The 27720-nt window shown below is 38.8% G+C and overlaps 1 protein-coding gene and 3 long non-coding RNA genes across 4 annotated transcripts in view; 3 read left to right on the forward strand and 1 right to left on the reverse strand.

Moving 5' to 3' along the window:
* Window positions 1-26180, forward strand: part of LOC129453961 (uncharacterized) — a 64186-nt gene extending 38006 nt beyond the window's left edge. The window contains 3 exon segments of the mRNA XM_073865681.1: window positions 899-3276; window positions 16905-17451; window positions 21809-26180. Coding sequence (XP_073721782.1) covers window positions 899-3276; window positions 16905-17451; window positions 21809-23364 — 4481 coding nt within the window. The 3' untranslated portion in view covers window positions 23365-26180.
* LOC141363124 (uncharacterized) overlaps window positions 1-27720 on the forward strand; it is a 127609-nt gene that overhangs the window by 54577 nt on the left and 45312 nt on the right. The gene's annotated exons all lie outside the window — the stretch shown is intronic.
* Window positions 20108-21270, reverse strand: LOC141363123 (uncharacterized). Its single transcript, XR_012368629.1, has 2 exons — window positions 21096-21270; window positions 20108-20320 (listed from the first exon to the last, which is right to left on the reverse strand). It is a non-coding gene; the product is annotated as an uncharacterized lncRNA (long non-coding RNA).
* LOC141363125 (uncharacterized) lies at window positions 26465-27196 on the forward strand. The gene is made up of 2 exons (XR_012368632.1): window positions 26465-26667; window positions 27158-27196. It is a non-coding gene; the product is annotated as an uncharacterized lncRNA (long non-coding RNA).

The following is a 27720-nucleotide window of genomic DNA, read 5'->3' on the forward strand; positions in this document are numbered from 1 at the left end:
AAAAGAAAGTGTCCTGATGTAGTTTGGTGAGGCTTCCGTTGATCTTGGCTGAAAGGATTGATGAGAGAGAAACCAGCTTGATGCAGATGATCCTTGGAAAAATGAAAAGACAAGGCCAAGGCCTGGCACAAACTTAGAGGTACGCTGGAAACGTCTAGTTTCGTATCCTCATTCTGATGAGAGTCCTGAAAGAACTCAAATGTATCCAGAAAGAAAAACTTAAGAGATGTGTGTGCTCCACACACACACAACTCAGATTAGAACTCAGATAACAACTCCCACTTCAGAACTCCATCTCGCATAAGAAGACCTCAGAAATCAACTCAGAACACCCGGTGTGTTCTTAGCTAGGGGTTTTTAAGCTGTGAAGAATGCATATTATCATTCAGGATATCAAAAATAGATCACATAGATACCAAACAAGGACTAGATATGATTTAGATTAAGTAAGTTATACTAAACCTTCATTTAAACTAGTTTGGGTTAATATACTAATATAACATAAACAACAAGAACATAATCCATGATGAGATTAGAAGTAGTTCATTAAGACATTTCCATGATACATTTATAAGTGAATACATGCATGACTAAATAGAAAGTTTCTTTGTCTGTCCCAAAATCTCCCACATTCTTTTGTGGTCGTAAAACCTTAATCTTGATGTGTTGCCATAGTCACGGGAGATCTGTTCTGTTTTGAAGTGTTAAAGCAGTTGGGGGTAGTGTTATGGACCCCTGGGCTTAGCCTGCTTTTTGAGTGAGGGTCTGCACTTATATTTATGAAATATAAGAAGTTTTTGTGTTTCTGATCTGGCTCAGTTGTTACATAAACCATTACCGTATGAATAGAGCTTAAAAGTGAAAAGAGAATTTTAATGTTTTATGATGTTTCTTTTAGATGAGAAGAGTGAATCATGTTCTGATGGAGAAACGTCCTCAACATCAAAAGAGCGACGGACAGCACAAACTCTTTCCTGCATCACCTGTGGAAAGACATTCAGCTCACAGAGACATTTAAAGAGACATGAGAGAAAACACACAGAACAGAAACTCTTCACCAGATCTGAGATCAGCTTTACTACCTTACAAAAGAAGAAACTTCATTCAGAAGAGCACGCAGACAAGAAGTCGTCAAAATTCTTATCTCATCAGAAACGCCACATGAGGACAAACAGTGATGAAAAGCCTAACCACTGCAGCAGCAAACAAAGTCCTGTTCATCAGAGAATTCACACAGAAGAAAAACCATACAAGTGTCCTCACTGTGAGAAGAGATTCAGACATAAAAAACTCATGAGGAAACACATGCGTTTACACACCAGTGAGAGACCGTATCAGTGCAGTCAATGTGACAAATGTTTCAACTCCAAAGACAATCTTGTTGTTCATCAGAGAGTTCACACTGGAGAGAAACCTCATCACTGTAGTGTTTGTGGGAAGAGTTTTAATAAACATGACCATTTAGTGTCACACCAGAGAATTCATACAGGTGAAAAACCTTACAAATGCTCTCAGTGTGGGAATATGTTTACTCAGTCAAGTCACTTAAAAACCCATGAGAGACTTCACACTGGAGAGAAACCTTACGTCTGCTCTCACTGTGGAAAGAGCTTCTCTGATTTATCTCATATGAGAATCCATCAGAGAGTTCACACGGGAGAGAAACCTCATCACTGTAATGTTTGTGGGAAGAGTTTTAAACAACATGCCAATTTAGTTTCACACCAGAGAACTCATACAGGTGAAAAACCTTACAAATGCTCTCAGTGTGAGAAGACGTTTACTCAGTCAAGTAACTTAAAAACCCATGAGAGAGTTCACAGTGGACAGAAACCTTACGTCTGCTCTCAATGTGAGAAGAGCTTCACTGATTTATCTCATTTGAGAATCCATGAGAGAGTTCACACTGGAGAGAAACCTTATGTCTGCTCTCACTGTGGTAAGAGCTTCACTGATTCAGGTTCAATGAGAAAACATCTGAGAGTTCACACTGGAGAGAAACCTCATCACTGCAGTGTTTGTGGGAAGAATTTTAGTCTACATAGCCATTTAGTGTCACACCAGAGAACTCATACAGGTGAAAGACCTTTCAAATGCTCTCAGTGTGAGAAGACGTTTGCTCATTCAGGTTCCTTGAAAGTCCATGAGAGAAGTCACACTGGAGAGAAACCTTACGTCTGCTCTCAGTGTGGAAAGAGCTTCTCTGATCCAAGTTTTGTTAAAATTCATCAGAGAGTTCACACTGGAGAGAAACCTTATTACTGTAATGTTTGTGGGAAGAGTTTCAGTCGTCCAGGCAGTTTAGTGTCACACCAGAGAACTCATACAGGTGAGAAACCTTACAAATGCTCTCACTGTGAGAAGACTTTTGCTCGGTTATATTCCTTAAAAGTCCACAAGAGAATTCACACTGGAGAGAAACCTTACGCCTGCTCTCACTGTGAAAAGAGCTTCTCTGATTTAGGTTCTATGAGAATTCATGAGAGAACTCACACTGGAGAGAAACCTTATTACTGTAATGTTTGTGAGAAGACTTTTTATCAACATAGACAATTAGTTGTACACCAGAGAACTCATACAGGTGAAAAACCTTACAAATGCTCTCAGTGTGGGAAGACGTTTGCTCGATTAAGTCACTTACAAACCCACGAGAGAGTTCACACTGGAGAGAAACCTCATGTCTGCTCTTACTGTGGAAAGAGCTTCACTACTTCAAGTGCTTTTACAGTTCATCAGAGAGTTCACACTGGAGAGAAACCTCATGTCTGCTCTTACTGTGGAAAGAGCTTCTCTACTTCAAGTGCTTTTAAAGTTCATCAGAGATTTCACATTGGAGAGAAACCTCATCACTGTAATGTTTGTGGGAAGAGTTTCAGTGGACATGGCGGTTTAGTGTCACACCAGAGAACTCACACAGGTGAAAAACCTTACAAATGCTCTCATTGTGAGATGACTTTTGCTCGGTCATTTACATTAAAAACCCATGAGAGAGTTCACACTGGAGAGAAACCTTACGCCTGCTCTCACTGTAAAAAGAGCTTCACTACTTTAACTCATTTGAGAGTCCATGAGAGAATTCACACTGGAGAGAAACCTTACATGTGCTCTCAATGTGGAAAGAGCTTTATTAGAAGATATCATTTGAGAAATCATGAGAGAATTCACACTGGAGAGAAACCTTATCACTGTAGTGTTTGTGGGAAGAGTTTCACTCGAAGTCACCATTTAGTGTCACACCAGAAAACTCATAAAAGTTAAAGACTTTACGAAAGACGTGTACTGGGTTTTATATTCGTTTTTTCGTCTTTTCACTAAGATGCAGTTTAGTTTTAGTCATATTTTAGTCATCTGAATTGTATTTTTAATTTAGTCTTGTTTTAGTCAAATAAAATTGAATGGGTTTAAATGTAATTTAGTTAAGATAATGCTTTATTTGTCATTGTACAAGTACAACGAAATTGTAGCCATCAACCTGTCCATACATACAATACATAAAAACAAGGTGGGTAGACAGAACAGGTCGACAGAGCATTTAGAAGAAGTACAGCATTACATGAGGGAGGGGAGGAGAAAAAAAACCCAGACTATGCTCCAAAAGGAGTACAGTTTGGGAACAGGGAAAAAACACCTCAGCAACATAAGCACATAGTCAGTACACCTTACAACATGAACAACACACGACTTGCAACATGATATGTGGGAATGGGGGTTTGAGATAGCCCAGCGCAGGCAAGCAGCCATTCAGTCCTGCAGCCCTTTATTCGGCGCTGGTCACAGACCCGTCTGTCTGGCTGGGGGGTACAAAGCGCCGAAGGCGAGGGATTTGGGTACTGGGTGGTGATTGCATATATATGTGTGTGTGTGTGTGTGTGTGTGTGTGTGTGTGTGTGTGTGTGTGTGTGTGTGTGTGTGTAAGAGTTTGTGTGTGTGTAGGCCTTGAGAGAGTCGCTTCGCCCGGCATCCAAATCTCGGTGCCTCAGTCCGCAGGATGTTAAAGCGTTAACACAACAAATTGCAGTGGAGACAACCTTGATTAGGTCCAAACAGAGTCAACAATCATCAGGTGTCTCTGGGAGAGGGGGTAGGGTATGCAAGAGCGTCTCTCTGCAGTGCTCTTCCGGGGGAGTTGGCCAAGGCTGGATAAGAGGTGCGGAAAGCAGATAAGATTGAAATTATTTGGTCTTGGGGCAAGTAGCCGCATTCCTTTACACAACTACTCTCTAAGTCCATTCTGGTCCATCAGCTTTTTCAAATCCGTGAGCATCTCCTTGATGTTATCCATATTGCGGGTCATTTCCAAGTTGTTATCCAAAATGCGGTTAATAGTCCCAGCCTGAGTGCTGACCGCTCTGCCCACTGCTTCGATCATCCCGGGGCCCGAGCAGCTTTTTTGGGCTTTGGGCAGCTGTCACCGTCTTCTTAATTTCTTGATAAACCAGGGCAAAGCATAATCCAGTCAGCAAGCCCCATGTTATCATGGTTCCGAATAGGTAGATATCTTCAATGTCCTCCACGGAAAGAGCCGCCAGACACACGACCCGCCCCCTCTCCCATGCGTCCATCGTGTAGCCAGCTGCGAACGTACTGGCAGGGCAGACAGGTTCCCCCGAACCCAAGCTTCTTGTCGAGAAGATGGTGTCAATTGCGTTGAGAGACCAGTTGATCAAATCCATGATTTTTAGTTTCGAGAGCAGTGCAGAGAGAGTCTCTCAAAGTTAAGACACATAAGACTAAGAGTTAAAGTGTAATTGAATGTGTCACACTGACAAATATATAAGTGCTGTGATATAAATATTCTTTCATATCCTGAAAAAAGTCATAACCTTAATATTTCAGAAAAGTCCATTAATTAGAGTCCTGTAGGTTGTATTCAGGTAGATTTGGACACTTCTAACATTCATCTCAATGCCTAAATTTACCTCACATTGTTTGAACAAAGAGACAGAGGACACTGGACTATGAATGACATTAATCAGTTCATTCAAAGAATGCATTGAAATATTATTGTTCGCTAATATCTATACAGAAGCTGTGTGGCTTTATTAAATGCAAAAGTTGACCAGAAACATTTTGAGATTTCCTGTAAGAACCCTAGGATTATAACCTTATTTGAAAGGGTCATGAATAATAATGTTGAGCTCTGCTCTGATTGGCTGTTTCTCCTTCAGTAGGTGTGTGTGCGTGCGTGCGTGCGTGCGTGTGCAAAGTTTAAATTATGCCGTCTTAGCAGTGAACATTTTTTTAATCCACTTTATAAACTTTTATCCATGGCAACTTACATTGCATTTAAGATATATATTTTATTCGTGTGTATTTTCTTTGATCTCTTACATGAAAGGCTAACATGAAAGAAGACAGTTTGATAAAGCAGCAAACCGTGCCTTCACATCAAGGACAAAATAATTGTTTGCCTTGAGCAATATCACATCTGGCAGATAGATGTCGCTGATCAAGACTGCATTTTATGCCTGTACGCTTTGTGCCTTAACCCCATTTTCAGATGTCCAGCTTATTATTTGTTTTTATTTCATTTATTACATATTGCATTATTTATCTTTTACTTTTATTCTTATTTCTATTATTCTTTTCTATTTTATAAACATTTAGTTTATATTCATTTAATTTCATTTCATTGTATTTAGTTATTCTATTTTGTTGTTTAAATCTTATGAGCTGTATTGTCTTTTAATGCTGATGTGAGTCTCAAATGGTATCAATCTCAAGGTTTGTATTAATGTCATGAACAGTAAATTTTCACTGTCTGTGTAACAACACCTGATAAATCTTTGCTTCTAGTCAGACAAAGTTAATCCGACAATCGACATCATCAGACAGATCATTGAGAATACAACTAAGATTATTCAATAAACCATTTTTATTCCATAACACTTTGTCTTTTGTCTACTGTTCTTCTCTTTATCTTTGATCTGTTGATTTGAAGTAAAAACTCATAACAGAGTTGATATTTGAGTACAGATTTAGTGATTTCCCGACAGACAGAAATGGGCAGAATTTTTAGATTGTAGTGGCAAAACGTTCCAGGGGCCAAACAAAAATTAATTTATTTGCTCGTGCCAAAAAAGTTCAGTTTATCAAAAACACAGCATGTAGGCAAGGCAAGGCAAGGCAAGGCAAGGCAAGGCAAGTTTATTTGTATAGCACATTTCATACACAGAGGTCATTCAAAGTGCTTTACATAGAAATGAGAAAACAATATATAAAAGAGAAAAAAGAAAATGTAAAAATAATAGATACACAATAAAATCACAATAAAAACAAAGATACATGAGAATTTAGAAAGAAAATAAATGTGATTTTAATAAAAACACTTTAAAATGTTAAAAAGAGTAAAACAGAAGTAAAAGTGACTTGAGTTAAAGGTGCAGTCAGTGTGAAGCAGCACAGTGCTCATTCAGTAAATGCAAAGTTAAACAGATGTGTTTTTAATCTAGATTTAAAAGTGTTTACTGTTGAAGCACATCTGATCTCTTCTGGAAGCTGATTCCAGCTAGAGGTGGCATAATAACTAAATGCTGACGCACCTTGTTTTGAGTGAACCCTTGGTATTTCTAACTGACCTGATCCTAATGATCTGAGTAATCTTTTAGGTTTATATACAGTTAGCATATCTGTCATGTATTTGGGTCCTAAGCCATGAAGTGATTTATAAACGAGTAACAATACTTTAAAATCTATTCTAAATGTAACAGGTAGCCAGTGTAAGGACCTGAGGACTGGAGTAATGTGCTCAGATTTTTTGGTTCTGGTCAGAATTCTGGCAGCAGTGTTCTGTATGAGCTGCAGCTGTCTAATGGTCTTTTTGGGGATCCCAGTAAGAAGTCCATTGCAGTAATCCACCCTGCTGGTGATGAAAGCATGAACAAGTTTTTCTAAGTCCTGTCTTGAGACAAAACATCTAATTCTGGCAATATTTCTGAGATGGTAGTAAGCTGATTTGCTTATTGCTTTCACATGACTACTGAAATTAAGGTCAGACTCTAAAATTACACCAAGATTTCTGACTTTATTTTGTGTCTTTAGACCCCTAGAGTCAAGGTATGTGTTAACTTTGAGAGTTTCATCTTTATTTCCAAATACAATGACTTCAGTTTTGTCTTTGTTTAACTGGAGGAAGTTTTGACGCATCCAACAGTTAATTTCATCAATGCATTTACATAGAGAGTCAATGGGGCTGTAGTCATTAGGTGACAGGGCTAAGTATATCTGGGTGTCATCTGCATAGCTGTGGTAAGCAATTTGGTTCTTTTTCATTATTTGACCAAGTGGGAGCATATACAAATTAAACAGAAGCGGTGCAAGAATTGAACCCTGTGGGACTCCACATGTCATGGATGTCCACTCAGATTTATGGTTACCTATGTTCACATAGTAACCTCTTCCTTGTAGGTATGATTTAAACCATTTGAGGACCATCCCAGAGAGCCCTACCCAGTTTTCCAGTCTATGTAAGAGTATGGTGTGATCTACTGTGTCAAAGGCAGCACTAAGATCTAGTAGCACCAGCACTGATATTTTACCTGAATCAGAGTTTAAGCGAATATCATTTATTATCTTTATGAGCACTGTCTCTGTGCTGTGATGCTGACGGAAACCAGATTGAAAATTGTCCAGATAGCCATTTGAGTTTAAGAATTTGTTCAGCTGATTAAAAACCACCTTTTCAATGATCTTGCCTATAAACGGAAGATTTGAGATTGGTCTGTAGTTGCTAAGTATGGTTTTGTCTAGGTTACTCTTTTTTAGGAGAGGCTTAATAACTGCTGTTTTTAATGACTCTGGAAAGGTGCCTGTGATCAGAGAGGTATTTACTATTTTTAAGAGGTCAGTTTCTAAGCAGTTAAGTACCTTTTTGAGAAAAGATGTGGGGAGTGTGTCAAGGCTGCTAGTTGATGCTTTAAGATGTTGTACTGTTTCTTCCAAGGTTTTTATATCAATTATGTCAAATTCTGGGAGAATGGCTAATTTCTGAGGTTGTTGCAATGATATCTGACTGATCACAGTACAATATGAGGCCGTATTGATCGCCATTCTGATATTACTGATCTTCTCAGAGAAAAAGGTTGCAAACTCATTGCATTTGTTGTCAGAGAGCATTTCACTAGGAACTTGATTTGGGGGGTTTGTTAGTCTCTCTACAGTAGCAAAAAGAGTGCGAGTGTTGGTTATGTTTTTGTTTATAATGTTTGAAAAGAAGGTCTGTCTAGCTGTGCCTAGTTCTACATTGAAAGCACGAAGACTGTCTTTATAGATGCTATAATGTACTTCAAGTTTTGTTTTCCGCCACATACGTTCAGCTTTTCTGCATGTTCTTTTCATGTGCTGTACTGCTGTTGTGTTTCTCCAGGGTGCTTTACGTCTGCCAGTGATCACCTTGACCTTTACTGGAGCTATACCATCAATGGCATCTTTAACTTTTATGTTAAAGTTTTCAAGGAGAACATCAACAGAGTCTGCCGATATGTTTGGCAACATTGATATAGCATTCATAAATACCTCACTGGTGTTCTCATTTATGAACCTTTTTTTAACATAGACAGATCTAGCATCAGTGGCAGGACAGATCAATAAATCAAAGTAAACACAGAAATGGTCAGATAGCGCTTCATCCTTGATTACAGTGGATGAAATGTTTAGACCCTTGCTAATGAGCAGATCAAGAGTGTGTCCCCGATTGTGTGTAGGACCTTGCACGTGCTGGGTCAGATCAAAGGTGTTTAAAACATTTAACAGTTCAATTGCAGCATTGTTTTCTGCATTGTCTATATGAATATTAAAATCTCCAGCAATAACAAAATAATCAAATTCAGAGGAAATTGTTGATAAAAGTTCTGTGAATTCATCAACAAATGCTGAGGTGTATTTGGGAGGTCTATAAATTAATTGTAAACAGAATGCGTGGTGTACCTTTTAAAGCAATACACAAATATTCAAAAGACTGGTAATCACCATGTAACACTTGCTTGCATTGAAAGGCATCTTTGAATAAAGCAGCTATTCCTCCGCCCCTTCTAAGAGCTCTACAGACATTTATAAAGGTAAAGTTGGGTGGGGCTGATTCATTGAGGACTGTAGCACTGCAGCTGTCATCTAACCAAGTTTCATTTAGAAACATAAAGTCCAGGTTGTTGGTGGTGATAAGATCATTAACTAAAAAGGATTTGTTCTTTAGTGAACGGATGTTCAGAAGTGCTAACTTAACAGTAACTGGTTTTGGCACTGTATCAATCTCAGAATGACGTATAATAGGCAGTAGATTAGATAGAATTGCTGTGCGGCTGGAGACGGCCTTCATCTTTCTATCACATGTCAGGACAGAGATAGGGAAAGCTAAAGGGACATCGGGCACCCGCTTGTTCTTAAAATATTTATGATTGTTACTGCTGACGTAGCGGGAACCCAACACACATCAGTTACCAGTGCTGTTTGCAGATGAGGGCTGGTGTGGTCCCTGACGTTGAGGCAGAGGTCGGAGTGCTCTTTCAGATGGAGGGGGAGGGCAGGCTGGGCCCGAAGGCTTTGGTGGTTGAGGAGCCCGCCGTTTCTTGGTTGATATTTGGGGACTCGCAGCAATAGAGTGGGAGAGCTTTGTTCCAGCAGATACCAGTTTCTCCATTTTCTCTGAAAAGCCCAGAAGTGGTGATGTTGGAGAGAGGGAGAGAGAGTGTGACGACATCAGCTGTGATTCTGGTGTTCCTGAAGGCTGGGAGGGAGTGTTATCATTCCTCGGGTCATTATCAACAGAAACGTCCTTGGGTGTTGATTCACAATCCAGCTGTAGCGAGGTCTGTGGGCAGGGCTCAGCCTGAGCTGTGTCTGTGAACAGTAGTTGTGACTGCAGAGTTTTATCCTTGTCTTCTGAATGTCCATCCAGGTGCTGGTGTAAAATCCTGTGGTCATTTCCGCTGTTCAGTAGTGGACTGGCACACTCAGCTGATGGATGATGCATGGAGAAAAAGATATTGTCTTTAAGCAACCTAGCACCCAGTTTGTTTGGGTGGATACCATCTGTGTTAAAAAGTTGCCTTTGGCTCCAGAAGATATTGAAATTGTCAATGTAATTCAGTCCTCTCATGGTGCAGGTTTTTTGCAGCCATGAATTTAAACTTAGTAGCCGAGAAAACATATTTGTTCCCCGGGCTGGGAGAGGTCCACTGATGAAAGATTTAACTTTCAGTCTTGCAAGTGTTTCAAAAAGTTCATTGAAATCCACCTTAAGGAGCTCAGACTGCTCTTTCCGAATATCATTCTTTCCCACATGTATGACAATCCGACTGACAGACTTATGTTTCATCAGAATGTTGCCAAGTTCCTTGTTAACATCAGAAACCGTTGCACGAGGAAAACAGTATGTACGGGTAGCCTTGCTTTCAAAGTTTCTGATAATATTGTCACCCACTATCAGCGTGTTTGGCTCGGCTGCTGTCTGAGCGGAGCGCCGCTGCCTGTATGATATTGAGCGTCTGTTAGCTCTGTAAGCTACTGACTTATGTGATCTGTGTCCACTAACATTTGGGGATTCTTCCCCCAAACTCATTAGTGCTTCAAATCTATTTTCAAGCCGTACAGGGGGTGGTAGAATACCAATATTGGCTACTCGAGTTGTACCCATATCTGGGGTAGATGATGCTAATGCAGCAATTTGTGACACTCGTGACAGTCTAATGTCTTGAGCACTTTTGGGTCTCGCACCCTGTTTATGCCATCGGTTTGTGTCTTCAATTACTTTAGGTTTCTCTGAGCTCACTATGACCTGTTTATAAGCATTAGGTTCACAGGACTCACCAGCTTTATGTTGAGAAGGACCACGATGAAGCTCCGCTGTATGTTCTGGCAGGGTCGGCAGCGTCACAAGTAACTTTGTTTCGAGAACCGCAATCTTTTGTAAAAGTCTGTGGCAGTTTGAGCAGCAGGTGGATTGAGATCCAAAAGAAGGCATTTTTTCTTCTTTTCTTCTGTTTGAGTGTGGGCAGCTGTGTTGTCCTGTTTTAGGATTGTCAGCTGCCGGCAATAGCAGACTGGTAGACTGCTATGATAGAAACCCCAAGTTGTTGAATATTCCAAATATCAATATAGTTCCAGGAATTTGTAGTTTTAGTTTGAGAGCCCAATTGTTTAGTTTGAGCACTGTGCTGAACTGCTGGTAGTTGAATCAAAAGATAAAAGCGAAAAAGCAAAAGCGCAAAGCACAGAGCGCAAGTAAAAGCGTCCGAACAGCGTCCGAACAGTAGCAAAGCAGGACTATTATGTATTCAAAGATCATCCCCAGTCATCTGTCTGCATTTTTAACATCAAACCCTTCTTATCTGAGATGACTCTCTGCTTATTAATTCTCCTGCCACAGTTATTTATTACTTCAATGTTTGTCATTGTAATTGGGAAAAGTGCAGCTTGACTCTTTTAAAGGTGACAGAATGATTGAACGGAGTATTTATCCTTGTTCTGTGATGTGACGTAGACACATTTTTTTGTTTGGGTCTGTAATGCCTTAGAAGCTTCCTAAAAACCTCTCTCAGATAGCTCTATTAGGGTGGGGGATTTAAAACAAAGCCCCTGGCTTAACACTTTCTTCAAGCAGTGGTACAGGAAAAAGTTTGCATCTTTCAATAAGACTTTTTTTATGCAAGACAACGCTTCATCACATGCATCAAAGTACTCCACTGCATGACTGGCCAGTAAAGGCCTTAGAGATGAAAAACTAATGACATGGCCCCTTCTTCAGCTGACTTAAATCCTATTGAGACCTTTTGATCCCTTCTTAAGCAGGACATTTACAGTGAAGGTAAACAGTACACCTCTCTGAACAGTGTCTGGGAGGCTGTGGTTGTGGCTGCACAAAATGTTGGTTCAGACCAGATCAAGAAACTGACTGAATCCGTGAATGGAAGGCTTGTGACTGTTATCGAAAAGAACGGTGGCTATATTGGTCACTGAGTTTATATATTTTCTTATTTTTTATTGTTTTATTAATTTTTTTTTGTAAATGTAGAGTTTGTTTATTATTCTCACTTTAACAGGTGAAAAAAAACAAGTGAGATGGTAAAATCTTTGTTTTTCATTTAGTTGCCTAATAATTATGCACACTAATAGTTGCCTAATAATGGTGTACATAGAAATATTCTCTTAAGAAAGCCAAAATTTCACTTTTACTACTTAAATGTTCAGGTTTGAGGGTTTGTTAACATTTTGAATTGACCAAGAGCACTGTAGTTGTACAATAACAAAAGTAATCCTCAAAAATACAACTTGCCTAATAATTCTGCACTCCCTGTATATATATATCCTGAAAAAACCCATAACCCTAATATTTCAGAAAAGTCATGTTATAATGTTAATGACATTCATTTCATGCAAACAAACACATGCAACCACTATGACAGTATTTTGAGACACCCCTTAAAATGACCAACTCCCTGATCAATTCCCTGACTACTGAACACAAGAGCTGATGACACAGCCTGTGCTTTTACATCAACAATAAAATAATTGTTTGCCTTGAGCAATATCTCACCATAAGCACGTGTTCTGGTGTGACCCTGTTGGAGAAGAGTGTTATGCTTAAAAGCACCTTCCGTTGGGGTAAGAAAGCTCTTTTCCAGTTTGATTTTGAACCCCATTTTCTCCAGGTGCTGTGCATGTGTGCATAAATTTCCTGTTTCTACTGAGCTAAAACAAACCAAATGTTGAGTTAGCTTAATATGTAAATGTCAGAGGGGCAAACACAGCATCAGCAGATTTGGTAAATGTATGTGGGGTTAGAGATTATCTGATGGGCAGGGGCCTTCACTGAGGAAATTCTATTGTAGTGATTTCCTGTATCATTCTATTCTGGTACCTTTTCCTCTCCATCCTAATGATAATGAGGTGAAAAGATATATTTTGTAGGTGCTGCTATAATTTGATTTTAATTTTCTTCTAATAGCATTTCTCTTCTCACTTTTATTGTCACAATACGTTTAAACAAAAAGAGAACCCAAACACAGACACAACTAAAATACTAAACTGGAGGTTTATTGAACACAAAAACCCACGTGGGGGTAAAACAGGTAAATAAACACGGAACAGGAACAAAGCACTGGAACACAGAAACAGAAGTCAGAAACACGGATAACATGAAACTCTGACCTTAGACAATGAACGCGCACACGACAGAAAACCAGAGGGCATTATAAAGACACGACATCAATGGGGAACAGGTGAACATAATTAATTACGTAAGACACGAGTACATAAGGGAGTAGGGTGAAAGTGACAAGACACTGGGAACACGTGACACAAATACATAATATGAAAACACGTGTTCCCACACAGAACACAATGCTGCCATAATCTTGCCCTCTGAAATAAGACCTGAATCTACACCAAGGTCTGGCAAGACCATGACAGCGACAAGACACTGGGAACACGTGGAAGCCACACATACTATAAGACTCCACATGTTCCTACACAGAACATAGTACTGTCATGGTCTTGCCAGATACACTCAGACCTGAGTCTAGTACAAAAGATCTGGCAAGCCCATGACAGTACCCCCTTCTTAAAAGACGGATACTAGACGTCACAAAACAAAACATTAAACACGAGGAACGAGAGACTGAACAACAGAAGACAACCATGACAAAATTACAATAAATAACAATGGTTAACAAACATAAGTGACAAACGGGTTGGGGTGATTTAACAGAAATAACAAATAAGGGAGGGGGGGTGAGGCAACAACAGGATGGGAATAATGTCCGGGATGAAAACAATGAGTCCCAAAACTCTGCTGAAACACAGAGGGGTGACGTGGTCCGGGTTGCGCAGTTGGCTGCGCAGGCGGCTGCGCCGGCGGGTGACGTGTCTCCGGCTGCGCCGGCGGGTGACGTGTCTCCGGCTGCACCGGTAGTGTCAGCGACTCCGAAGCACCCTTCAGCTGTGTCTGAAACCATTCCCTCGTTCACTCATTCACTATTCCCTATATGGGGAATGACAGTTGAGTCCACTATATGGGAAAGAAGCAAATGAAAATGAGTGAGCGATTTCGGACACTGACGTAAATATCATGCGTCAGAGCTGTCGCAGAGATTCATCAAAAACACCTGTGTGGCTTTATTAATTGTGCTGTGAAATGGAAAAGTTTACTTTCTTACTGTTTTTCACATTTGTCATGTTTATTCTATTAGTTGATAATAAAGAGAGCAAAACAACTGCTTATAATATTTATTAACTTCTGTTTATTTATTGTTTAATAAAAATGTGTATTAGATTTTAAATAAAAGATAACGCAATTATTTTTCATTTGTTTATTTTCAAAAAGTAGAAAATAACTGACAACAAGAAGTAACAAAAGTGTATAAACCTAAATGTTTGGTGTTTACTGTCAGTATCCTTCAGCTGATTCAAGTTACGCCTTCGTCTCCCGTTGCATCATGGGAAATATGAGTGAACGAGTGTACATCGAATGTACCCTCAAAATCAGAGTGCATTGTGGGTAAAAAGTAGTGAATGAATGTAGGGAATGAAGTTGTTCACTCAGGTTTCGGACACCACTACAAAATGGCCGACACCCGATATAGTGCACTATATAGTGGATAGGGAGCGGTTTCAGACACAGCTTTCGTCTTCCTTCTCCTCCTTCTGGAGCCCGGTAACGCGGAAGGAATCTCTGGAGCAGGCGTGGTCTCCAGCACCGGAGGGACGGGAGTCGACCTCCCCAGCCTGATCGCCCCGGTCCTAAGGCCTCTCGGGTTGGATGTGGGTGAACTGGATACGACCGTCTCGGCCGATCTCTGTGGTTGCTGTCGGCGGTCGAGACGGTCAACCAAGTCCCAATACGGCAAATGAAGAAGTTCCGCTCGCTCCCGAATCGGCGGAGGGTCGTTCATCCCGGCCACCAGGTAAGCACTGGCAAGAACCTCCGGGTAACACCCCCTTACTGCTCTCTACCGCCCGAGCATAGTCTCTGAAGGGAAGTTCTTTTTGCGGTGGAAAAGAACTACTGCCGGAAAGGGTCTGAGTAGAAATAGATGACCACCACTCCGGGTCCGACGCACACTGCATATTGCCTAGTCCGCTGGGTTCAATTGGGCGCGTTCATTTTGTCACGATACGTTTTAACAATAAGAGAACCCAAACGCAGACACAACTGAAATACTAAACTGGAGGTTTATTGAACACAAAAACCCACGTGGGGGTAAAACAGGTAAATAAACACGGAACAGGAACAAAGCACTGGAACACAGAAACAGAAGTCAGAAACACGGATAATATGAAACTCTGACCTCAGACAATGAACGCGCACACGACAGAAAACCAGAGGGCATTATAAAGACACGACATCAATGGGGAACAGGTGAACATAATTAATTACGTAAGACACGAGTACATAAGGGAGTAAGGTGAAAGTGACAAGACACTGGGAACACGTGACACAAATACATAATATGAAAACACGTGTTCCCACACAGAACATAGTACTGTCATGGTCTTGCCAGATACACTCAGACCTGAGTCTAGTACAAAAGATCTGGCAAGCCCATTTCATATAATGTAGTCAAAAAATTGAAAGTGTGGAAAACATTTGGTTGTATGATGGTGCTGCTTCTCTTCCATTCACTCCTCTCATTTTCAACAGAGTTCAGGTCAGAGGACTCATTGGTCAAAGTTTCATTATGTGCTCAGTGACCCATTTTGTGTTGATTTTGATGTTTGTTTTGGATTATTGTCTTATCTCAGTCAACAATTTAATCTCTCGGTGAAGTCACCATGAGCTCACAAGATCCTCATAATGTGATCACAATGTGTGGGACACAGTAACCACACTGCACACTTACTGTGTGAACATACTACCCATAGAGCAAATGATATACAAAGTTGCTTTATTGCAATAGAACTTGAAATATTAAACCTCGATGACACATGCAGTCTGAAGGACGCACCCGAAATCCTGTCCAGGATGCTTGGAGTGAAAATGGCACGTATGGCCACCCTAGCCGCCGAGACATCAGCATTTAATTGCAAATGATATCTGGCTAAGGACTGTACAGGACTGACCAAAGTGCTGAAAAATAAAAAGAATGCAAGTAATAAAACAATGAGAAATAAAATAATACTAAAACAAGAAAGCAATAAGAGCAATTTAAAGAGCCCCCTTAACAGGGATGTGCAGAGTTACAAAGCTTGGAGTCTAATCTTAAAGGAATAGTCTACCATTTTGCCATATCAATACATACCTATCTTTTTCAATGCATGCACTGTACAGCGCGTTGTGAATGTGTTAGCATTTAGCCTAGCCCCATTCATTCCTATGGTACAAAAAAAAGTTTTATTTTGTGGCACCATACTTACTGGTATAACTCCTCATGCAACAGTCTTTAAATAGGGAAAACACAGACGTTTTACCAGCTGCTTTCATGTTTATTTAGAAAGGGTAGGCAAGTGCCATCTTATTTGTTTACATTCAAACTTTACCTACTTTAGGTGTTTAGTTTTATGAATAGGGTTGTAGTGTAGGCTAAGCTACGAAAGCAGAGAATAAACATGACAATGTAAGCCAGTATTTAGTTATTATAGAAGTAAAAAGTAACTGACTTGATTAAAATATGATGTATAATTTCAGCCATGACAAATGTTGAAACATATATGAACATATTTAAACATGCAACATCAGTTTGAAGCTTCATGTTTTTATATATTTTGAAAATATGTATTTAAAATATATGTCAATATATATTTAACAGTGGTTTACACATTTGTGATTATTCTGTTTGGTAAAACGAGACTTGTGACAAGAAATTGAGGTGACTGTGTGCAGGAGATAAACATCTCCAGAAGATGGCAATATAGTGTCACACTGTGAATACAAGCCGCCGTTAAAACCAATGAAGAGAAAAAATTAAATCCAGAAGATGGCGCTAATGCCCTACATAAGAGTACGAGGAACCGCCAATAAACACGAAGAAGAAGAAGAACGAAGAGACACGAGCATCAGCCGCTGTGTTTACATCAGTTTTAGCTTCTGTTTGTTGAGAGATGAGATGGATGTAATTTGCTGTAAATCAGAAGAAACTGATGAGGGTTTACAGGATGATGAATCTACTGATCAAACCTCCACAGAGTCTCTGGATTCTGTCTGTAACGCTGGAGAACAGCAGCAGATCCTGCAGACCAATCTCAAGATCTGTTCAGTCAAAGTCATCGACTGCACGAACCTCATGATGATCAAAACTGAACCTACAGAAATAAAAACTGAACCTACAGAAATAAAAACTGAACCCACAGAAATAAAAACTGAACCTACAGAAATAAAAACTGAAACTACGGAAATAAAAACTGAACCTACGGAAATAAAAACTGAACCTACAGAAATAAAAACTGAACCTACAGAAGAGGAAGATCACACTGAAGATGACAGTTATGATTTTGACGACGATGATCATTTTATTCTTTCCGGTATGTTTCTTCTGTTGTCTTTTCACAATTAATTACCAGCTGTCAAGCGATTAAAATATTAAATCTAAATGAATCGCAAATTAATCAGACATTTTTATCCATTTTTAAATTTACCTTAATTAACATTTTTTATTAAACAATATTATTAACAAAGTTTTTAATGTTGTAATCAACATGGGTTTGGACAAATAGATGCTTTATGCAAATGTATGTTTAGTCCAGTGGTTCCCAAACTTTTTCAGCGTGCATTCCTTCGCGACCCCCCCCCCCCCCCCCAAAAAAAAAATTGTGACAAAAAACTGAAACTCAACATTTTAATAAAAAAACATTAAATTATACAAAAAAGTAGTGCTTTTGGTTAGTAGCCTTATTTTGTTAGGTTTAATTACAAAGAATTCATGATAAATCAATGTATTTCATAAAATGTCTTAAAACTGGGGTCCCCCTGGCACCATCTCGCGGACCCCCAGTTTGAAAACCACTGGTGTAGTCTACGTGGTACACAGGACTACGCCGCATACCCACTAGGAATTGTCAAGGATTTCCGTATACCCACTAAAAATAGCGTGAGGATGCGTAACAGCATGGTTTTGTGACATTTCAAACTTTTAGTCATAATTTAGATGTGAAGCACTAACCATTAGCATGCTACACTTGCTACTTTAGCGGGTTGAAACGGATATACATAGGCTATATATTTGGTGTGTTTGACTTCCTGCCGAACTGCGCGATCCGATAGGCGATAGGCCCCAGTGTTTCCCCTAGGTTTACATCTTTGGGGGGGGGGGGTTGGTTGGGTTACAGGGGTTAAATTGTGATTTGTTATGTGGGAGCTCTGTGGGGAGGGGTACTTCGAGGGGTAACATGTTTAATCCTGATGACAGCAAAGTCACTGGTGTGTTTCAATGACATTCTGGACTTCTGATAGGATTTGATAAGTTTCAGCTTTAAATCTGTGTCAGAGGTTGATCCAAAATATTTTAAAAAGAGCGCCTTAAATTATGAGTTTGACACCCTATATCCATTTGTTGCATGTGCCATTATGCACAATTGATCAAACGTTGAAGGAAGTTAAAAGAATCAACCTCCTTGAATAATTCTAGGCATAAGATGCTACCCCAAAAGACTTAATTATCAAGAAAAGGTACAACACACAGTACTGTATCAACAACATGTCTTAGAAATTAGCCATAGAGATTCCCTATGCTGGTCAGCAGCTAGTAAAACAATCACTATATGTTTGATTTGTGTAATCAAAATACATTATTTTACTAAACTATACAATGAGTTATATTCAGTGTTATCCAGTTAACATACTGTAATTAGATGAATGACATACATACTTTAGTATTCTATTAAGTTCTCTCAACGTGGGCACCATTCTTACCTCTCTCTCTTTCGCTCTCTCTCTCTCCTCTACAATGTCAAAAGATCCTGCATGCTCGTTCTTGAAGCTGCTCTGAGTTTTTTCGCTTGAGCTGCATATTTTCAACTTGCGCGAAGACGTGTTTAAAGGGAAAAGAGCGTGTTTTCGCGGCAATTGCGCCGCCCGATTCGCGTCATTCGCAAATTCAGAAATATGACAGCATACAATGTTACTGTTACACAGAGTTACTACAAAACACGTGCGCGGCGCGGGCATGTATAGCATGAGAGAGGGAGATAATGCGCGCGCGTGTGTGGGAAAGTCATGATAAACTAGATCAGTCATCTTCTCTGTCAGTAACATGCGTGACTGTTGATGTTTACGCAGAAAAATAAAGTATACGGAGGCGGACTTTCAAAACACCGTCACCAGTTATGGGAGAGAGAGACGCGCGCTGCACAGAGAGAGAGCATGCCCAGTAAATTAAGCCGAACAGTAAAATATAAATGTGCGCACTCAATTGGTTAATTGTAAGTAAACGCGCAAACACTGACAGAATCATGCCATCGTGGAAATAAGATAAATAACATTACTTGAGGGCTGTTTAGTTTGTTTAATAAAATAACAAATTGTTCTCTGGCACTTCAAAGAAAATCAAATCAAATTTACTTGACCTTCAAGGGGGGCGGGTGGAGCCGTAAGGAGGGCGGGGCGCCCCCCTTATATAATGGTAGGGGAAACACTGCAATTACTGTCTGAATAGAGGTTAAAAGTGAAAGGAGAATTAACCCTCTGGGGTCCGACCATTTTGGGACACTGTCAGAGGTTCTGACATGCTCTTACATTTGGTCTTTTTTCAGTTGCTTTAAAACATAATAATGGCAAGTGTCTCATACCACTGTGTTCAGCACAAACTGGGCTAAAATATTATATGAGCTACATGTATGTACATGTTTGTATTTTTGAGAGAAAAAGGTTTATGTGTGGTTTTTAAAAAAGCAAAAATTGTCACTGATATAAGTTCACAAAACCCATACTAAACATGTTTTAACAAGACTTTCCTAAACAGAATCTAGTAGTCTAGAGTTTTTTCTTTAAAATGATGTGAAAATCATCCTGCCTACTCATTCACATAAACCAGTATATTGATTTAGAAATTGTAAGACACTTTTTGTTTAGAGGGGCCGTATGCGAGAAGGATTGATTGACAGCTAGCAAACAAAGGCTCGCATAATGAGCTGCATAATGAGGGAGGAGGGAACTACAGTAAAGAATGTGAGGACAAATGAACATGTTTGTTTGAGGTTTATTAAGAAGTTAACAATATAATCAAAATAGAAATGAAGGTCAGTAGGACCCTATTCAAAAACTTAACTTGTATAAGAAACTGATAAACAACAGAGCTGTAAACTTCATGTGGCTCATGTTACCATACAACTTTATGTCCAAAGAGTGTGAATATGTTTTTCCACTTCATAGTTTACTGATGAGAGGGATGCAGACCTGTAAGAGAGTTATGAACAGCTGTTAGCATAAATTGTCCACAGAATTACCCTTACATACATAACTGATGGGTAAATGATAGCACTTGTAACGGTGGTCGCCTAAACTCAATATACTGTATAAAAAAAACTTGGCCTAGGCGGGTTTCGAACCCGGGTCTACCACATGGCGGCCTAACGCACTACCGCTGCGCCACCATTTGGTCACGTGATTTGTGTCTTTCACACACCTAGGTAGACTGGCCAAGGTAAATTTATAATTTAAAAAAAAGGCGAGTCTCCGTGTAAACAACGCGGAGCTCATAATAAAACGGTGTCGCGTGTAAAACGCAATGTATGGAATGTGTTGCATGTAAACAATATCATATTACAGCAGACCCCCCCAGTGCAGCATTACTCAAGTTGCCATGAAGGATACGAAAGTGTCTACTGTACAGCATGTAACAATGAAATCCGCCATTACGTGATCACCCGTACTCGTTTGTAAATAAGCATGTAAACATGGAATCTTACAGCACACACTTAAAAAGATACAGCAGTGCAGCATTACTCAAAGTTGCCATGAAGGATACGAAAGTGAATAACTGTGTCTAACACTGTACAGCAAACAATGAAATCCGCCATTACGTGATCACGCGTAAGTTACTCGTTTGTAAACAATGCGAACGTTTTTCAATCCGAGGCGTGCAGTCTGTTGAGGTTGCTTATGTAGGCTGAACTGCACAAGCCATAACATATTACATGATAGCAAATATAAATGAAGACAAATGACTTACAGTTTCTTCAGGAATATATCCGCCTCCATTGCGCCTTCCATTGTTCTTCTTCTTAGGTAACGTTAAAGATAAACGCTTCTCTTCCTCAATGTCCAGACATAAATGAAGATATTCCTCACGTGTGTGTATAAAGTTTATAATCCAAACATGCGCTAAAGTCTTTAAATCTTATCAAACATTACGCTCTGCTGGTTTGAACAGCTCGTCTCTTCATTACCATGTCAACAGCGTGTGGGCGTGACCGCATTAGAGATAATGAGCTCAGCCAGGAAAAACGGTACTCTCTTTACTTCAATGCAGATTATATAAACAGGAAATATTTGTTTTTGATAATAATTAGCTTGTTAAAAGTAGACATTTCAGGCTTTCTTTGGATATGTGTATTATGTTTGTGTGACGAGTATTCGCGGAGTTTCAACTAATTTTTGTAACGTGATTTGAGAGACAGCTGGCGGAGACAGAAATGTCTGAATGAGCACCCTGTTTATTTTCTTTATTTGACAAAAACACAAAGATCTGTTGTTATTGTGAATGTACACTAATTTAAGAGGACCCTTCAGAGTTTCAAATGATGTCAAACATGTAAGTGTTTGATTATTAATGATGGAGTATTTTAAGTTGATTCTGCTATGATAAGGAGAAAACACGTCAAAACGCGTCCCCGCGTTTTTGGACCCCTGGGGGTTTTAACATTTTTATTATGTTTCTTTCAGATGTGAAGAGTGAATCATGTTCGGATGAAGAAATAACGTCTTCAACATCAAAAAAGCGACTGATGGCACAAACTCTTTCCTGCATCACCTGTGAAAAGACATTCAGCTCACAGAGACATTTAGAGAGACATGAGAGAAAACACACAGAACAGAAACTCTTCACCAGATCTGAGATCAGCTTTACTACCTTACAAGAGAAGAAACTTCATTCAGAAGAGCACACAGACAAGAAGAAGAAGAAGATTCACTGTCAGCAGTGTGGGAAGAATTTTGACTACTTATCTTGGCTGAAAAAACACATGAGGACACACAGTGGTGAAAAACCTTTCAACTGCACTGAATGTGGCAAATATTTCAGCACCAAAGAAAATCTTGATTGTCACAAGAGCATTCATACAGGAGAAAAAACATACATGAGATTCAGAAAAAAAGACCACATGAGGAGACACCTGCATTTACACACCAATGAGAGACCGTATCAGTGCAGTCAATGTGACAAATGTTTCAGCACCAAAAGATATCTTGATGTTCATCAGAGAGTTCACACTGGAGAGAAACCTCATCACTGCAGTGTTTGTGGGAAGAGTTTCAGACAACATGGCAATTTAGTGACACACCGGAGAACTCATACAGGTGAAAGACCTTACAAATGCTCTCATTGTGGGAAGACTTTTGCTCGGTTATATTCCTTAAAAATCCATCAGAGAGTTCACAGTGGAGAGAAACCTTACGTCTGCTTTCAATGTGGAAAGAGCTTCTCTACTTCAGCTAATTTAAGTGTTCATCAAAGAGTTCATACTGGGGAAAGTCCTTATCACTGCAGTGTTTGTGGGAAGAGTTTTAATAAACATGACCATTTAGTGTCACACCAGAGAATTCATACAGGTGAAAAACCTTACAAATGCTCTCAGTGTGAGAAGACGTTTGCTCAGCCAGGTAACTTAAAAACCCATGAGAGAATTCACACTGGAGAGAAACCTTACGTCTGCTCTCAGTGTGGAAAGAGCTTCTCTACTTTATCTCGTTTTAGATTTCATTTGAGAGTTCACACTGGAGAGAAACCTCATCACTGCAGTGTTTGTGGGAAGAGTTTTAGTCAACATGGTGGTTTAGTGTCACATCAGAGAACTCATACAGGTGAAAGACCTTACAAATGCTCTCAGTGTGAGAAGACGTTTGCTCATTCAGGTCACTTAAAAATCCATGAGAGAGTTCACACTGGAGAGAAACCTTACGTCTGCTCTCACTGTGGAAAGAGCTTCATTGATTCAAGTAGTTTGAGAGGTCATGAGAGAATTCATACTGGAGAGAAACCTTATGTTTGCTCTCACTGTGGAAAGAGCTTCATTGATTCAAGTAGTTTGAGAGGTCACGAGAGAGTTCACACTGGTGAAAAACGATACGTTTGCTCTTAATGTGGAAAGAGCTTCTCTGGATTAAATACTTTTAAAGTTCACGAGAGAGTTCACAGTGGGGAGAAACCTCATCACTGTAGTGTTTGTGGGAAGAGTTTCAGTCGAAGTCACCATTTAGTGTCACACCAGAAAACTCATTAAGGTTAAAGACTTTACCAAAACCATGTACTGGATCAGGTTACTTAAAAGCGATGTTAATTTTGACGACAGATTTTTAATTAGTTTTTTAGTCTTTTGACTAAGATGCAATAATAGTTTTAGTTATATTTTAGTCATCTGAATTTATCAGCTGAATGGATTCCAAAACTGTAAAAATCTAAATTTAACTCTAGGGTAGCTGGAAAATGAGCATATTTTCAAAAAAAGTGGAGTGTCCCTTTAAGCAGCACGCTTGTGGTAAAATATATGTCCTTAAACAGTGCAGGGGTAAACAATGCAGGGGTAAACGCATAATCCCCTAACGTTATTTTTTGTTATCTTGTGTTTATTTTTTTGGGAACCAAATAATAACGTTATGGAAACGTTCTTTTTAGGTTTTATTTTTGCAACCATACAATAATGTTGCAGGGTGGTTATTTTTAAATAACCTAAAAATAACTTAAACAGAACGTTCTCTAATGGTTATTTTCTGGGTTTTTTTGTTGTTTTTTGAGGAAATGAAGTGAAAGCATAATTAAACCCATTATTCTTTTAGTGTGCAGCAGTGGCGGATGCAGAACGTGACATATGGGTGGGCATGGATTAAGTCCGGGTGGGCCTGAATCTATGGGTGTCACTTTTGAATAAGAAACTATAACAAGTCTATAAAATTCGTCAAAACTTCAGAACACTAATTTAAACAGCATACACACACACCCGAACTGCACGTCACATTTTTGACATTATTGATACTTTAAATTGTAATGCAACGTGACATTTATTAAGCCTTTTTGGTAAAAAAAAAATATTGGGCTCTCATAGCCTACAAAAAAGAACCTGCACACAGTGACAGGATTCAGGAAATATAAATGAACCAAAAAAAACCTTATACTTTTTTTAAATAACCTATTAAAGTGTTTAAATAAATACGGCTACTAAATGCTTAAAATGAAGCTTCTAACATCATATTCTCTTCATGCAAATCACTAAAAATATATTTTCGTTCTCACATAAGTTAACTTACTAAATAAAGAAAGAAAAAGGCAATTGCTAGAATAATGTTAGACTCTGGGGTTAAACGAAATGACAAATAAATAAACATTTAATATACTTTTTGATGAGCACAAGAGCAAGCCTACTCGTGAAGAGCGGAGCCGAGGAGCGCGCATATCAGACGTGAACGAAAGGAATAATGGATTTAATGCCTTCACTTCATTTCCTGGCAGTTTCACTTGTTAGTGAGGATAGTAATGGCTAACAAGATGACGCCGAATTACATACAACATAATTACCTAACTAAATCTGAGAGAATGCAAACACATTACAATATTTTTTCCTCCGCCCGACGGCCAAGGCGCATCATTTTTTTTTAGCCCGACAGGAATTCGCCATAGCCCGTAATGGACGTCGGGCAAGCGATTTTGCGAGGTTTGTTTTGTAGAAAGACTTTCTTTAAAGTGAATTTCGTTTTGTATAAATTGTATCTTAATATGAATCAATGTTTGATCAAACAATTGCCTCGATTTAATAAATAAGAAGCAAACCAAGAACGTCTGTGGTGTGGATTGAAGTGAACCCACTATATTTCCGCAGCCTACGTCTTTCTGCTTTAATGCATTTCTTAAATTAATGTCTCAATTACACAGTAGGCTTATAGGTTGTTATGATAGGCTATTTGTTGCTTAAAAGCAATAGGCTATATTGTATAAAGTGTAGCAATAAACGTGGCGTGACTTATAGTGCTGCTATATCGCTATATCAAACAACATCACTATGATCAGATGTTTTCTTTCTATTTTTTACCCCGCTGTCATATTTGTTGTGTGTTTATGTTATTGAGAGGAAAGCGCGCAGCACATATTTATAACGTGTTGTTATTCAAAATACGTTTTCTACTTGCTTGCAAAAAAAGTTCTCAAAGTGATCATGGCTGAAAGCTGCTCGGGAATATTTCATTATAACGCAACATTCAACTGCTTTAATAGTTTTTAAATAGTTATCAGGCTTACTTATAATTTTACTGTTTTTAACATAACATGCAATAGATAAATTACACCACATAAAGTAGTATACATGTCTAACTATACAGAGTAGTATTTTTTACATTTCTGATTGGGCGGGCCAGCTGTCAATAGGCCCGCCCATAGCTCCGCGCCTGGTTTGCAGGTATGATGTGCTTGAGCTCCTCTGCACGCGCTTACCCCGTGCTCTTCGGGACTACCCACTTTCTGGCATGCAGCAAAAACCGCGAAAAATATAATATGAGTGATTTCCAATCGATTTGAGAATGTGCGGATAATACGATGTTAGAAACTTTTCATTGTTGTATAAAGGGTTCTTTTAAACTAATTAAAGTGAATGAAATGTTTATTTATTTGTCATTTCGTTTTTCCTTTAGAGTCAACTTATTCTAGCGCTTTCTTTTTTTCTTCATTAGTAAGGATGGTAACGAAATGTGAAAACGAAAATATATTTCAATGATTTCCATGAAGAGATTATGATGTTAAAACTTTTGATAGTAAAAACTGAAAGCTATGCGGCTAACGTTAAACTGATCTGTTAACCTAAAGTGAATGAGATGTTTATTCATTTGTCAATACGTTTTATCTCAGTCTAACATTCTAGCGATTTCTTTTTTTTCTTCATTTAGTAATTTACGTGAGAATTAAAATATACTTTGATTCCCGTCTATATGAAGAGATGATGTTGTTAATTGTTGTAACTTAATAATGGAGATGCGGCTAACTGCTGTGGTAAGATGTTAACCTAAAGTAAATGAAATGTTTATTCATTTTAAATAAATATCTGTTTTAAGTCTTCTTTATCGTGTTGAAGTCACTACAGTTATTTATATATTTGATTAAATACAATGTGTAATGTGTTGAGGTATTTTTATTTAAAATAATCTGTGTTATAATACATGTTAGTTTATAATATTTCAATAGACATTTTTTTCCAGTAATAGAATAATTAAATTATTATAGAGTTTGTATTAAATCTATTGTTTTATTCCTCCATAGAAATATGTTTTACTTATTTTAGATAGATATGATCAATAAAAACACAACACTTATTGTAGAAACTAAATGCTAAATATATGGACTTTCCCAAACACCCCTATCGTTTCATCAGAAATGGACTGTTCCAAAAGTTCGCACTGGGGTTGCTAGGTTACGGAGCGGGAGAGAGAACCGTATAGCGAAGTTGGCTGCACGTTGTAGATAGTTTATAGACCGAAACAGGTGGATTAAGTGCCAAATTATTGAAGTGTTTATTGATTATGTATACGTGTGCGTGCATCACGATGTAAGTAATTAGATATATGTATATAAGTAACTTTATAGGATGTTTACATATTATAGTTATGATTGGTGTGATAACATGCAGATGTTTACACTCTAACTATTATTCGATGATAATATGATTCGATGATATCCAATCAACTATTACTTTATCCGTTTAGCATTCTTGTTATGTGTATATGTTTATATTTATTCATTATAAATCATAAATGCTTCTTTACATGGTAACAACGCACATGCGCTCTAAGTTTTGCATAATAGCAGCGCCATTGCACGTGCACGGCAGAGACGAGCACGTGAACTGTGCATGCACATAAATAACACACTTTCTATGTGTTTGTGTTTAAGTTTATAATATAAGTAGTTGTAATTATAGTATAAATGCAGAGTTGTAGTGTTTTAGTTGTTATTCCTTATTAATCTGTTTACTAGTTGATTATTTAACCGTTGTAATATTTACATATTCATGTTTGTACTTTATTAATCTGTTTCAGAACCACACATTTCTTATTCAATAAACAAACCTACATTTCTTGAGATATCGTTGTCTTGACCAGCAACCTGTAGTCTTCAGCAATCCAACCAGTGGTTGAAAAAGAGATTTTACACTTATAGACTATATTACTAATTACTAATATTACTAAACGATCCAAAGGGCTAAGGTCTCGGACGTATGGCGCCCGAGCTACGGCCGTTTAAAGGTCCGGCGGTGGTGGTCCGTATCTCGGCCGGTGTTAGGGTTTGAGAGACGCGGGTTGGCTCGTCTGAAAGGTCCCCTCCGGTGGAGTAAACGATCCAAAGGGCTAAGGTCTCGGACGTATGGCGCCCGAGCTACGGCCGTTTAAAGGTCATGTAGATCATTGAAATGTCAGTAGATGGCGGTAATATTTGGATTATGCATGCGATCCGCTTAGAAAGAGGAGGAAGAAGTAGTCAAGAAGATTCACTTCCGGTCTTTGAAACTGCAGCATTGATCATAGATATCATATAGAAGACTAGATGCCCTATTGTCCCTTACGAAAAGTAACCATGGTTTTACTACAGTTAAGACCAAAAA

This window comes from Misgurnus anguillicaudatus, unplaced genomic scaffold, assembly GCF_027580225.2.
Source record: "Misgurnus anguillicaudatus unplaced genomic scaffold, ASM2758022v2 HiC_scaffold_32, whole genome shotgun sequence".
NCBI classification, from domain to species: domain Eukaryota; kingdom Metazoa; phylum Chordata; class Actinopteri; order Cypriniformes; family Cobitidae; genus Misgurnus; species Misgurnus anguillicaudatus.